General features: G+C 38.5%; 1 protein-coding gene across 1 annotated transcript in view; it reads right to left on the bottom strand.

The window, feature by feature from the left end:
- The window catches only part of hhat (hedgehog acyltransferase), a 97062-nt gene extending 85300 nt beyond the window's left edge, over positions 1-11762 (bottom strand). The window contains exons 1-5 of the mRNA XM_015606155.3: positions 11386-11762; positions 8836-8974; positions 4645-4712; positions 3013-3126; positions 2694-2888 (exon numbers count right to left, since the gene is read on the bottom strand). Coding sequence (XP_015461641.3) covers positions 2694-2888; positions 3013-3126; positions 4645-4712; positions 8836-8950 — 492 coding nt within the window. The 5' untranslated portion in view covers positions 8951-8974; positions 11386-11762. The remainder of the gene's footprint in view (positions 1-2693; positions 2889-3012; positions 3127-4644; positions 4713-8835; positions 8975-11385) is intronic.
- Between the last annotated feature and the right edge of the window lie 3689 nt (positions 11763-15451).

The following is a 15451-nucleotide window of genomic DNA, read 5'->3' on the forward strand; positions in this document are numbered from 1 at the left end:
TGGACAGAGCATCGTCTCTCAAAAGTAAAGCCACCACTGGTCGGGCGCCCCCTGCTGTTCGGTTTCAGAAAGCTGTGTAACCCCACCCATCCCCATAGGTTTCAATGGCAAAACAGAACAACTTTCAATCACGCTTTTTTCTAATATACTGTAATTCTACCTCCATTATTTAAATGGAGCAGCTAGTGTAATACAACCCTCTGCTTATATTGTCACATCTTTATATCCCCACAGAATTCGTTTTTTAAAACGTTATTCAGCTCTATTCAAAAAAAGGGGTGGTTATTGTAAAAGGGCTGGTTATGGGCAGGACCAATAACAGACGTCAGCTCCGCTCCGCTCCGCTCTGCAGCCTGTGACCTCGAGGCAGCCCTCAGGGGCGGGGTTATTTAAATGAGTAGGCTGTCTCTCCACAGTCTTTTCCCCTCCTCTGGTCTCTACTGCACAGACTCTGGTTTCAGGATCTCCAACATGGCTGAAGATTTTGGCTTCATTTTCATTAAATGAATGGGAACAACGACACGGCGTCCATCTTTTTTACAGTCTCTGATTTAAACATTAAATATCTTGTATTTGCAGTATATTCGATCGAATATATGATAAAAATCTCCATTATAGTTGTCAGCAAAGGGAAGCCTGAGTGCTGATTTTTTGAAGATTTTAAAGGAAAAAACTGCTTTAAAAAAGACTTTAAACCTAATAAAACACAGTGGATCAACACCAGCAGATGACATGTCTCTCCAAACCATCACTGATCATCAGTAAACTTTATATTTCATTAGAAAATCAAGGGAGCAGAGTCTGGAGGAAGAGTGGAGAGACACACAGTCCAAACTGCTTTAGGTCTAGTGTGAAGTTTCCACCAATCAGTGATGGTTTGGAGAGACATGTCATCTGCTGGTGTTGATCCACTGTGTTTTATTATCAAGTCTAAAGTCAGTGCAGTTTTGTTTTCCCGCAAAATCTTACAGCACTTCATGCTTGTCTCTGCTACTGACAACTTTTATGGAGATGCGGATTTCATTTTCCAGCAGGACTTGGCACACTGCCCACATTGCTGAAAGTACAAAATTGTCTTGTGTAATATTCAGATTTTTTGAGACACTGACACTGAAACTCCTGTAACTCTTGACGTGTTCAGCACAGCTGTTAACTGAAAACCTCAATTCCAGGTGATCTAAATATAGTCTAGAATATAATATTAACTTACAAGAGAAAAACTAAAAGAAGACAAAATGGCACTAGGAGAGAGAAAAAAAGAGTGTGTGCATGAGTGTGTGTGTGAGTGTGTAAGCGAGACAGATGAGGTGTGTGTTCAATGCGGTCTCCGTATCAGTCCAATCTACATTCTCTCAGCACAGCACTGCAGATGGTGCCTCACAGACCGGCTCCGTGCCGACCCGCTTCTCTCACACTGCTGAAACACCCAGCCTGCAGCCCCCGGCGCTCTCCACACCGGACCCTGCGCCTGTGCATCGGTCCAGCAGCATTGATTAAATATCACTCAGTGTTTTCCTCAGAGACAGACACTGTAGGCCTGCATTAGGCTGGCTGATTGATCACTGCCACTGGCTGTTCAAACGTCGTGGATTCGCATCTGCCTGTTTGGTCAGCATGGTGACCTATAGACACAGACACAGACGTCCTTCGCTGTTTCCTTTACTCTTACTCTTCTCCATCACTCTTAGTCCTCAGTGATTCTGACCTAATAAGCAGCTCCTAATGAGTGGCAGGAAGTGCTGTGATTTAATGATGGGTAACAAATTCAGTTACTAAAGCCCAGCAAATAAAGACTTTACAACAAGTAGCATTTTCTCCCAAATTTACTCGGCCAATGCCCCAACCCACTCACAAGGTCTCCCGCTATCACTAGTGATGCCCCAACACACCAGGAGGATGAAGACTAACACATGCTTCCTCTGATACATGTGAAGTCAGCCACCGCTTCTTTTTGAGCTACTGCAGATGCAGCATTACCGAGCAGCATCACAGCGCACTTGGAGTAAAGCACAGCGACTCGGTTCCGATACATCAGCTCACAGACGCCCTGTGCTGTGGACATCACCCTTTGGAGTGATGTGGGGAGAGGGCGCCATCTACCCACCCGGAGGGAGCAAGGCCAATTTTGCTCCCTCTGAGCACCGGCAGCTTGATGGTAAAGCTGCATGAGCTGGGGTTCGAACCTGCGACCTCCCGCTCATAGTGGCAGCGCTTTAGACCGCTGGACCACTCGGCGCCAAGAGAACACTTTAAAAAAGTTTCTTTGATTTTACCAAATTGAAAACCTCTGTAATATAATCAAAAGCAAGCTGGATGATCACAAGCCATCAAACCAAGCTGAACTGCTTGAATTTTTGCACCAGGAGTAAAGGCATAAAGTTATCCAAAAGCAGTGTGTAAGACTGGTGGAGGAGAACATGCCAAGTGATTTTGTGCAAAGAACTTCATAAACATGTTTTGTAGATCCTATAGACGAATTCTAAAAGAGGTATCATATGTCTATCATAAATCTATAAAGAATTGCAACATAATATATAACAATATAAGATGAATAGTAACCCTTACATATCGTATTGCATTTGACCTATGCCTTATTATTACAATTCAAAAGCATTCAGGCATTCACAACACACACGCACGCACGCATGCATGCATGCGAGCGCACACACACACACATTAGCTCCAACACACACCTGTATTTCCTGCAAACTGGTGATATGAAGAGTAGAGAGCAGTAACAGGGTACAACCCCAGCACAGGGCAGGACAGTGGAGCTGAGCAACAGCCAATGAAACGCTGAGATGAAGCATCAGAACAGCCACTCCCCTCCAGCCGAGAAGCCACCACGCTGCCAGCACGCCGTAGAGTGTGAGAATGGCCTTTCTGCACTGTAACATATAAAAAAAATAAATAAAATAAATTAATTAAAACTACATTACATCACACAACTCCAACATTACATCACACAAATCTTACAACTCCTTCACTCACAGCACTCAGATCAAAGCATACCTGAGGCAGGTAAACACTGGACAGTCTGGACACTACAGCATGACCAATCAGAGACCAGAGAAGAGACTGCCACGCCCACTCGCTCCAAAAGCTCCACTCAAAATCTGTGGGGTCCTGAGGAGGAACATAAGAATACAAAATACAATAACATACCTGTCAAGTCTCCCGTTTTGGCCGGGAAACTACCGTATTTTACTCCTCTTTCCCGCCGTCCTCCCGTATTAGTATTTTCCCGTAAATTTCCCGTATTATACTAAATAAAAAAATATATAGGCCACAGGCGACAATGCACTGACCGCTGTGTGTCTCTTAACCAATCGTGGTGCCGGTTCAAGGAGAAAGTCCCGCCTTTCAGGAGAAACAGCCAATCAGCTTGCTGGTTTTGCGGAGAGCTGTTTAGTGTGGGGGAAGCCCCGCCCCTCCCCTCGCTGTGAGTTCAGGCAGCTAGTCGGAGCAGCTGTCGTTAAAACTAATCTGGATATACGGAGATTTTTCTAAAAGAAAGGTAACTAACCATGTAAACTGTGATGAGATTGTTTCTGATAGCTGGTTAAGAAGACTCTTCTCTGAATCAAAACATAAATTAAACCCACTGTGTGTTTAATAAAATACAGCTTGTGACTCAGTTAGCTTAACTTTAGAATTAGCTAGATAGATATTCAGGGTTTGAGAAAAATCTACATATATATATATATATAATGCCCTGCCCTGATGTGCCTGATCAGCCAATAACTATAATTTCCAAACTCTATTTGTTCAGGGCTAGTTTTAGGGTTTGTTAGAATTTTCACTTTAACTGATAATCTCCCTTTAATTTCATAAAATATCAATTGTTTTCATGCCTTTTGCAAGATACTGAACTATTTCACACTTTTAATCCTTATAAAAATCTTTCTTTCTCCCCATATCATATGAGACCTGCTTAGTCATTTGGAACAACCTCTTTAGACAAGTTAATCAGTCCGAGATTGATATAAAATTGCATTTACAGATATGAGATAGAAAATAAGATCCCACTTGCATAATAATCTGGAACACAGTGTATAACAACAGAGCACATAATTAATTTTTAATGAAGCTTTAATAAGATGCTCTGCTTATTGATTTGATAGTTGCTCGATAGGGAGACTGGAGGTTAATTTTTAACAGTAAAAATCAGCTCTTTGTTTAGTTTCAATTCTGTGTATCTTTTGTTTAACGATGGGTGAATGAGTGGATGAAAACCATGTTTGACATTCTGGTATCTCCATGTTTGCAGCTACCCTTGTATCAGCACCATTAGCAGCATGTGGTTTCTTATGATATATGTAAACTTTGAATAAAAGCTATTGATGATTATTGCTGTTGTAAGTACTTTTTAGTTTTTAGAATGAATATATTAAACCATGCTTGGCCATTAAGCCATTGCTAGATATACAATTCATAATAGTTTTTATTATAGAAGCAAAAATATTATAGAGTTAAAAAATTCATGATGCTACCACCCCCATGCTTCACTGCTGGGATGGGTTTTGCTAAGAAGTGGCCAGTGTTTGGATTAAATGTCAATGTCTAAAGCAGAGCTAACAGGAGCTAAGCTGTTAAAATGAAAGGGGCAGAATGTATCTGAAAATGTGCTTCATGTTCTCATACCTTCCTGAAGCCCCAGATGAGGAAGCCCTTCTCCAGCTGCACCTCCTTGTGCAGACTCTCCTCGTGCTCTGCCAATTAGACAAACACAAAGCTCAAGCATTCAATTATGGCATCGAATCTTACATCAAACTGTTTAAGAAACATTTTAAGTTTAAGAATTTTTATTTCAAAATTAAGTCTTGTAGTCCTGACCAGTTGCAAATTCCTAGAATTTCCCCTCTGGGATCAATAAAGTATGTATGTATGTATGTATGTATGTATGTATGTATCTATGTATATATGTATGTATGTATCTATGTATCTATGTATATATGTATGTATGTATGTATGTCTCTATGTATGTATGTATGTATGTATGTATGTATGTATGTATGTATGTATGTATCTATGTATCTATGTATGTATGTATGTATGTATGTATGTATCTATGTATGCATCTATCTATGTATGCATCTATGTATGTATGTATGTATGTATGTATGTATCTATGTATCTACGTATGTATGTATGTATGTATGTATGTATGTATCTATGTATGCATCTATCTATGTATGCATCTATGTATGTATGTATGTATGTATGTATGTATGTATCTATGTATCTACGTATGTATGTATGTATGTATGTATGTATGTATCTATGTATCTATGTATGTATGTACGTATGTATCTATGTATGCATCTATCTATGTATGCTTCTATGTATGTATGTATCTATCTGTCTGTCTGTCTCTCTGTCTGTCTATCTGTCTATCTATCTAACTGGCTGTCTATAAATTTTGTTGCAGTGCAGTGTCCACAAAGGATTATTTGAAAAAAAGATTATTTTAATTTAATTAGTAACAGTTAATCCCTCTATATAAACTGATTTATGAAAATGTTTCAATGTAAATCTATTTACAAAGGATTTTCCAGCAAAATGAAGAAAATTTCATAAAAGTGCACAGAATGCACTAGGGAACAGCGTGTTTACAATATGACACTTCCACCACCATGCTTCACTGTTGAAATGGTGATTTTTAAGTCAAGTCAAGAGTCAAGTCAAGAGGCTTTTACTGTCATTACATCTGAGTACAGGTACACAGTGTAATGAAATTACACTCCTCCGGAACCATGGTGCAACATAGAACAACAAGCAATAGACAACATAAAGTGCAGGAGTGACGACAGTGCAACATAAAACTATAGCACTAAATAACACTAAATAACAATAAATACAAAAGACGAAACAATTTAAAAGACAAGACAGTGCAGTAACGATACAGTATATTAATGTGCATAGTTTTATTGTTTTTATATTTATTTTTATTTGCATTTTTATTATTATTTACAAATTTGTGAATCATTTTGAATGACCGTTGTGTACGAAAGGTGCTATATAAATAAACTTGTAATTTGAAACCTTAATATGTAACATTTGCCCCCCAATTTAACTTACTAAAGTTACTGCTTCATTACTCCAGATGATGGCTCTATAATCTGTTATATATTATTATAACATTCTTTAAATTGTCTTTAGTAACTCAGATGCTGTGAAGTATCGTAGAGAATTGTCTTGTGATATATGAAGTGTGGCAGAATCACAATATCGTGATCTCTTTGTTGTCATGGGCTCATATTGTGATAATATCGTATCGTTATTATCCCATGATTCCTACATTAGACATTAGTGTACAATAGTCTGAAGATGAGAAAGACAACTTTTTTAAGTGTGTGTATGTTTTTGTGTGTGTGCGTGTATATATGAGTGTATATGGGTGTGTATATGTATGAGGTTTGCTGGGCCAGTCCAAAACTTGTTATGCTGAATAATCACTATCCAATCCACAGTTACACCACCCAGGTCCTGCCAGTGTCTGTTTCTCTTCCTGCCCCTCTGCATTGCAGTGTCTCTCACTCTACCTCTCTCTCTCTCCTTCTCTCTCTTCCTCTCTCTCTCTCTCTTCTTTAGGGTGGACCTCTCATCACCTCGACAGAAGGCTCTCCTGCATGGTGCCTTCTGCGCCACACATGCAATCAGCATTCAGACTAAAACCGCAAGACGGAAGAAAAAACAGAACCACAGCACCACTTACTGGCCAGTTTTTTTTTTTATTAAACTGAAGCTTTCACACAGCCTGATGCCTGCAGAAGCCCTGTTTCAATACAACGTATGAGTGGAGAAGACTACAATTAGTGCTGGACGATATGGCCAAAATCTATATCATTTTTTTACCAATATAAATAACTTTACATTGCAACAGAGGCAGAGCTTCTTATTCTTTTGTAAACATATTTAACAGATCAAAACAAAAGTGCTTCAACCAGGATAAAGAATGCAAAAAGCCTTCATATACATAAAAGGGACATGATATCCCTGTCAAATAAACAAGCCTATATCAACTATAAATAACTTCGATACAACATTAACTAGCGCAGCCGAGCTTCATCGCGGGACATTTTAGATGCGATACAGATCAGAGCGGAGCCGACCCAAGCCTAGCTTAGTCTAGCCTATCTGGCTACGTGCCTGTATGATTATGTCATTACGCACTGACGTAGCCCGGCTACGGAGGCTGATTGTGTTCAACTCTGCAGTGAACTGACGCAGCTAAAAAAACGCCCGTCTGTGATAGATTCTGTAAATTATACATATCAATATGCCTCAAAATTGATATCACCGTTATTGAAACATTTCTTATCACGATAAATACAGACATCGAAATATTGTCCAGGCCTAACTACAATACAACATTCTTAACAGAGGAACTGATGTTTCAAATCGTTATGTGTGAGAGGCTGATTCATTTATTTATTGCCCACATTTAACTCCCTTCCAGTTTTTGATCAGTTGTATATCATGATCTCTTACTCATCTTTAACTAAAATTGTTTTAAATTTATTCTGCTCACATCGGCAAATTGTGGTACCTTATTTTTCGCACTATAAGGTGCACCAGATTATAATGGGCACAATCAATAAACATCTATTTTCTGGTCTAGAGGTGTCTCCATGTTCTCCTTCTAATTCAGCTGGCCTCGCTGCTGGCTGACCTGTAAAGCTAAGCTAAGTTAAATAAACAAAATTAAGTTAATTATTAAAAATATATATTTTTTTAAAGTCAAACAAGCACTGGATGTTTATCTACACCTCCTGAAAACTGTTTATTTAGGTAAGAAAAGCCCTTCTATTTATTTACAGTAATCTTACATTTCCAGATTAGATTTCCAGCAGCATTAGCATTAGAAGCTAACCGCTAGTGCTAGCCGTTTAGTGGCATTAGTGGCTAATGCCATCTGACAGCGCTACACTAAGAAACCCTGAGTGTTCTGGTATAAGCCAGGGCGATATTAGCTAGCGGTTTGTCCAAAGTAGCTTGTTTTAACATGGTAAACACGCATTCGAGTAATGACTTCTTCCTGACAGAGTGGCCTTTCAACCCATTTCGATACAGTACAGTAACGTTTATTCTGATTTCATGTCAGACAGTGAGAAAAATGTGCAGAAACCACCTAGCAACAACTTTGCAAGACCATAGCCACCACCTTGACACATTGTCGATCACTTAGCAGCACTGTAGCAAGCAACTAGCAATGACCATGGATACCACAGAAAGCACCTAGCAAAAACTTTGCAACGCCATAGCTACCACCATGGACACATTAGCAACCACTTAGCAACACCATAGAAATGACAACTAGGAATGACAAGGGATACCATAGCAACCATCTATGCACATTTTAATGACCAACATCTACTGTAGCAACACTTTAGCAATCTCTTTGTATGGAACACCATAACAACCGGCTAGCAACCATTTTGCAACACACCATTGCAAACACCTAGGATACCAATAGCAACAGCTTGGCAACACCATAGCAACCACTTGGAAACCAGTTTAGCTGTGCAACCGTCCTTTGTTTCCTTCAGGAAGTGTACTTTTCTAGTTCAAAGTGTTATTGCAGCTGTTTAAAAAAAAAATAATAATAATCTTTCAATGCAAAATACCAGTCTATCAGTCTCTGAAGTGGAGGTGCACTGTTCTACGTTGCAGTGATACCTGCACTGATATGACCCGCACAGGATACTTACAGTAGTAATTCTGGTGCTTTCTGATGTATCAGTACAGTATAAGCTGATATTACAAGAATGATTAATAAACAATATACTCTGTAGAACCAGTTTAAACGTGTGTATAATTAGATAAATGTACCTTTAGAGAACAGGTGAAGCTGATAGAAAGAGTAGAGGTGAGAGGCGAAGGACAAAAACCAGTAGACAGCCATCTCCCAGTGAGGCAACTCCACCACCTCCATCTTCACCAGCATCGCTCCACCTTCCACAAAGGGGACCTTTAATTTAAAACAGAATTGTTAAATGAGCATTCTGGGCTGGAACCAGCATTTATAATTCTTTATTGTCCAGTGGTGAACTTCATTGGACACTATGCACCACACTCGTTGATGTAAGGCTTGGATGGAGCTGCTCGGACATAGAAACTCATTCCATGAAGCTCTCTATGCTCTACTGTTCTTGAGCTAATCTGAAGTTACATGAAGTTTGGAAGTAGTGACGGACTTTGGTGGAGTTAGTGATCTCTGTGCACTAATAGGCTGGGTATTGGGTATTGAAATTCAATAGCAAAAAGGCACCGACCCTCTCGGTCTCGAACACAGCGAGGTAAACGAAGCTGCGATTTTCTCTCGCTTGCTTACTAGGGGTGTCACGATTTCGATATTTCATCGAAATCGATCAAAATTATGTCATGCAAATGGTGCAGTACACTGTAGCTGATGCCGCGGACATTGTGACTGCTCAAAGAGCAGCCCTTTCTCCAGAGAATGTGGACATTCTCATCTCCTTAAGGAAAACTTGAAAATATAACAATAACAGTTGTTTTGTCTAGCCTCAAATATGATAATAGTTTTGGTACCTTAAGGAGCATCTTTCTCTCAGATAAAGTTAATAATATATCTTTATAAAAAAAAAAGGTCATTCTCAGGGACCGAAAAAGTCTTATTTTTCATGTTTAACTGTTATAGTAGGAGAGAGTTCAGTTTGTTAAGGCTCTAATTGTTCTATTATTTTGTACATGACTGTTCCAGTATTTTTTTTACATTATTTATTTTGTTATGTTGCACATTGCTGTCTTAATAGTGCACACTGCTGCTACCAAAAAAAAAAAACACTAGATGACAGCTGGTACCCTCTGTGACCTCTCATTTTTGTTATTATTATTTGTGTGTTTTTGTTGTTTTCACTTGACTGAGAACAAGATTGTTACATTTATATCTTAATTAAATTATTTAAATTTGACCATTAGTGCCTAATGTGGTGTATTAAAGATCATTTATATCACTTTACATCACTTATATCAAGCCCACCTTTTGAAATAAGATATTGTATGATGAATCAAACCAATGACTGACTAAAGACTAATCTAAAACTGGCATAGGCCTCTCTGCTGTAAAAAAAAGAAAAAAGAAAATCGAGAATCGAATTGTGACCCTAAAATCAGAAATAAAATCGAATTGAGGATTAAGAGAATCATGACACCCCTATCGCTTTCTCACTCACGGTGTCTCTCGCTTACTCATGCTGACTCTTGTTCGCTCACTCACTGTCTCCTGTTCGCTTACTTGCACTTTCCCTTGATTCCTCGCACTGTTTCTCTCTCAGTCAGGCCTTCTCTCGCTCACTCACTCGCGCTGTCTTTTGCTCACTTACACAGTCTCCCACTCGCTTACATGCGCTGTCTCTCACTTAGTTGCACCGTTTCTCGCTCCCTTGATTTTTCTGTTGGCCACTCGCTTACTTGCGCTTTTTCTTACTAGCTCGCGCTGTCTCTTGCTTACTTGCGCTGTTTCTCACACACTCATTCACACAGACTCCCGCTCGCTTACTTGTACTTTCTCTTGCTCGCTTGCGCTGTCTCTCGCTTAATTGCGCTGTTTCTCACTCCTTCATTCACACTGTCTCCCGCTCGCTTACTTGTGCTTTCTCTTGCTTGCTCGCACTGTTTCTCGTTCGCTCACTCATACTGTCTCTCCATCACTTACTTGTACTTTCTCTTGCTCGCTCGCGCAGTCTCTCGCTTACTTGCGCTGTTTCTCACTCACTCATTCTCACTGTCTCCTGCTGGCTTACTTGTACTTTCTCTCGCTTACTTGTACTTTCTCTTGCTCGCTCGCGCTGTCTCTCGCTTACCTGCGCTGTTTCTCACTCACTCATTCACACTGTCTCCCGCTCGCTTACTTGTGCTTCTCTTGCTTGCTCGCGCTGTTTCTCGCTGGCTCACTCACACTGTCTCCCGCTTGCGCTGTCTCCCGCTCACTTACATTACATTACATTTGGAAGATGCTTTTGTCCAAAGCGACTTACAATAGTGAATTACAAAAGTAATAGAAGTTAAAGGTAAAAACATCTTTATATAGGACCTAAAGGAGGTCAAAGGGAAGTAGTGGGATAGAGGAGTGCAGGAGGGGTCCACTTACTCTGGACTTGCTGCACAGGTTCTACACCCCATCACTGTAAGTTACCAGACTGTTGTTTACTGAGCTCCTGAGAGCGTCCTATTCTTTTATTAATGTTTGTAGAAGCAGTCTGCATGCCTAGCTGCTTGGTTTTATAAAGCTGTGAGCATGGAAGTGGTTGGAACCTGAGTTTAGTGATGGGTGAGTGAATACTTTAGGTAATACAGTGTTTCTTCTTAACAAGTAACTTACTGAATTAATGCAGAAGCTGAAGTGTGTTCATAACTTACCGCGGGGTTTCAGGTTACCACATTTAACGTACTGAAATGCGAGCTGTGGACGGATGTGACATCAGAACTGTTCTAAGATCCAGTTTTACAGTGTAAATCCGGTTCTAAATGAAACCGAATTGAGAAACGGATCAGTCAGTATAAATGGCTGTGAGCTCCAGTGCTGAGTGTTTGTGAGCAGCATAGCTTAGCGGAACCGGTTCTTTATCACATTCCTGAGCATAATTAACACACTTTCCCACAAACTGCGGGTTTTAGACAAATTATGACCCAAAAACACGCTGTTACGATGTGAAAACACTGAGTTTTAAAGCTCCGCGAGCTCAGGTTTGGCCGCAAACACCAGCGCAGCCTCTCCGTCTGCTGGCCATGTCTGCTCTGTGTACGGCGCGGTGGCTCCGCCCACCGTTACCAGGATTGGTGCTCTGCTACCACGTGATTGGCGTGATTTATTTATGATTTGTATGATTATTATTTTGTATCATATTTTTTGTCCAATAATTCTTTGTTTCACTTGCTACTCTAAATCATATTTTTTACTAGACATTTAAGGTGCCATTTATTTATTTTTATATTCCCATTAAAAATTGAGACCACAAGATCGTTTGTAGAGGCCGAAAGGTAATATATTAAGGACACTTAAAATTATGTCATGGCCACAATATAATATATTATGGCCATTATAATACAGTAAGACCAGAAAAAAATATATAGGCCACAAAATAATATATTAAGACTGGTTAATTATGTATAAAGGTCATGAGATAAGACATTGAGGCCGCAAAACAATAAATAGAGAGCACAAACAATTTTATTAAGGACATGAGATAATACATTAAGGCCAATGGCTACAAGATAATAGTTTATACAAGAAAATATACATTATATATTTGATTATATATTCATTGAGACCACAAATGCCTTTAGTGGCCACAAAATGACATTATATATGTTGTTTATGCTAGGACCTTTATTTGTGGCTTCACTATATGCAATCTTTAGCCACACCTTAAAAACATCATGTTACATTGGGAACTCTAAAAATTGATTAGAAATAAGAAATTCTATTGTAGTGCAGTTCAGGAAAACGACCACTAGATGTAAGCACATGCTTAATAGCAGAGGTCCAGCCAGAGTTGGTGGAAAGTGGTGCCAGAAGACCTACAGATAAGAGAGGTGCATCACTGCGACAGAGTGTTCCAAGTTACTAGGTAGCGTGCCGAATTATATTTTTTTATTCTGAAAAATGTAATTTCCTCACAATATTAAATGTTTCAGCACTGCAGACATAATTTTAAAGCTTTTAAACTCCAGTTATAACAGTTATGCTGACGTCTATAGTGCCTAAAACCTGTTTACTGTAGAAAATGCCTTTTTTTAGCAAAAAAAAAACAAAAACCTTTAAACACTTAAACTTTCTAAAATAAAAAATACAGTGGACAAGCAGTTATTTTGTTTTTTTAAGTTCAAGTTTTTACAGTTTTCAGGGTTTGACTTCACCTCCATTCACCTCCATTCATTTGCTCTAGTGGAATATGGAGCTACACTAGCGTTTATATCCTACATTAAATCTCTCTGTTAAATTCAATAACTCAGAACATGACAATATTCTCATTTTAAAATCATCAAAACTACCCTGAAATATTATAATAAAGAAACAAAAAAACTACAATCTACTATAAAAAACACACTACTATTACTGTCCTCCCAAAAATACCGGAAGGATCACCATTAAAAAAGATGATGAGTTTTAATCATGATTAATCACAAAATATTTTTTTGATTTATACTACAAATTGTAAACGTTTGACACCATTAATGTAAATATCATTGAATTTGGCCAATCTTCCACTGATTTTTATATAATTAATACATCTTAATATGTCATATGTCTTTACCAGCAAGACAAGAATGGCCAAGCATAACCAAAATAATATTCAATATACATACACCATGCTGGTCAAGATAATAATAATAATAATAATAATAATAATAATAATAATAATAATAATAATAATAATAATAAACTTTATTTAGTTGTGTATACCAGCCAAATTAACAAAACAAATAAAAGTAACGTTTATCTTTGGTGCATTGAAACAACGTTGATTATTATTTTTGTATGAATTATTATTGTATGAATTATTTGTATTATTTGTTTGAAGCACTTTTCTCCTAAATTTATTGTCAGAATTACAACATAAACCTATTAGACAAGGTTAAAAAAGGATTGTCTAAGTTTTTTTTTTTAAATTAGCCTTAAAATGTTTTTTTTTTTAAAGACCCGTAAAGAGCTGGGGAACTTGTTTAGTGTATGGTCTTCTGGATAAGCAGCTTTTCAACCACTCTGACCATCAATACTACGGTGGCCGAGAAAGCCCAACGCAGTGCAAATTGAAAAGCGCTGCAAAAGCACAAAACACATCCATCAAAATTACAACACAGGCGCAGCAAATAGAAAAACGCGCTGCAAATAGAAAAACGCGCTGCAAATAGAACCACAACACAACGTCTCGGACTTCACTATGTGTACAAAGGACAATAAGTGGCAAACAAGGCGTTTTGTGAAGCAGAACTTTTAATAATATGCACACAACCGTGGTAATCACAGGTAATAAACATAACTTACTTTTCAGAAGCTTGTTTGCCACTTATTGTCCTTTGTATACAGCTGGTACAGCATCTTTTAAGGTCCCCCGGGAAAATTCCGTTGTGTTGTGACTCACTTCCGTTGTGTTGTGGTTCTATTTGCAGCGCGTTTTTCTATTTGCAGCGCGTTTTTCTATTTGCTGCGCCTGTGTTGTAATTTTGATGGATGTGTTTTGTGCTTTTGCAGCGCTTTTCAATTTGCACTGCGCTGGGCTTTCTCGGCCACCGTACACATCAGAGACCAGCTGAGACTATTTTATAAAGACAGTTATCAGTATAAACTGGTGTTCAGTTGGGTTTTACAGCAGGAAAAGTCACAGTGTTTCGATACACATCCTGTATCTGCCGGGAACTGTGAGTGACGCTGATCTGCTGTGTAAAATCCAGTGTTAGGAAACAGCAGGCTGACCACACTGCCATTTAGCAACCTCTCAGACCCCGCCCCCATCTGATATATGCGCCTGACACGCCCCTACACGCCCCCTCTGACTCGCTTTCTAATCCTTTATCACTTTAAAGTTCGCGTCTCCGTTTGTTCCCGATAACTACTGCGAGTTCAGGACAGTTAAAAGAGAATTCCACTAATGTTTCACTATAAAGAAATTGCATATATAATTGACAGTATATAGAAACATCCTTGCAAGTAACAGTATTAGACGTTATCCTGACGTAAAATGTTTGTCATCTGATGTCATGACCAACATTCAACCTGAAATTAACGTTTATTGACGCTGGTGGCCAGCTGGGACAGTAAAATAAATTTAGCTATGCTAATAATAACTATCAAGCTATCAGTATTTTCTTGCTGCCGAGTAAAGTTAATGTAAAGCAGAGGCTATTCACCCTATCATGATAAAACAGGCAAGGTAATTGAAATAAAAAGCTCTGGAAAAAGTAAGAGACCACTTCAGTTTCTGAATCAGTTTCTCGGATTTTGTTATTTATAGGTATATGTTTGATTATAACGGACATTGTTTTATGCTATAAACTACGGACAACATTTCTCCCAAATTCCAAATAAAAATATTGTAATTTAGAGCATTTATTTGTAGAAAATTAGAAATGACTGAAATAACAAAAAGACGCAGAGCTTTCAGATCTCAAATAATGCAAACAAAAACTAGTTCTAAGAGTTCAGAAATCAATATTTGGTGCAATAACCCTGGTTTTTAATTACAGTTTTCATGCATCTTGGCAGGTTTTCCTCCACCAGTCTTACACACTGTTTTTGCATAACTTTATGCCATTCTTGGAGCAAACTTTAAGCAGTTCAGCTTGGTTTGCTGGCTTGTGATCATCCATATTTCAGAGGTTTTTAATTTGGTAAAAACAAAGAAACTCTTAATTTTTTAGTGGTTTCTTATTTTTTGCAGGGAATACTTTGTTTTGACATATTTGTACATATTGTACATGCTTC

The sequence above is a fragment of the Astyanax mexicanus genome, chromosome 14 (genome assembly GCF_023375975.1).
Source record: "Astyanax mexicanus isolate ESR-SI-001 chromosome 14, AstMex3_surface, whole genome shotgun sequence".
NCBI classification, from domain to species: domain Eukaryota; kingdom Metazoa; phylum Chordata; class Actinopteri; order Characiformes; family Acestrorhamphidae; genus Astyanax; species Astyanax mexicanus.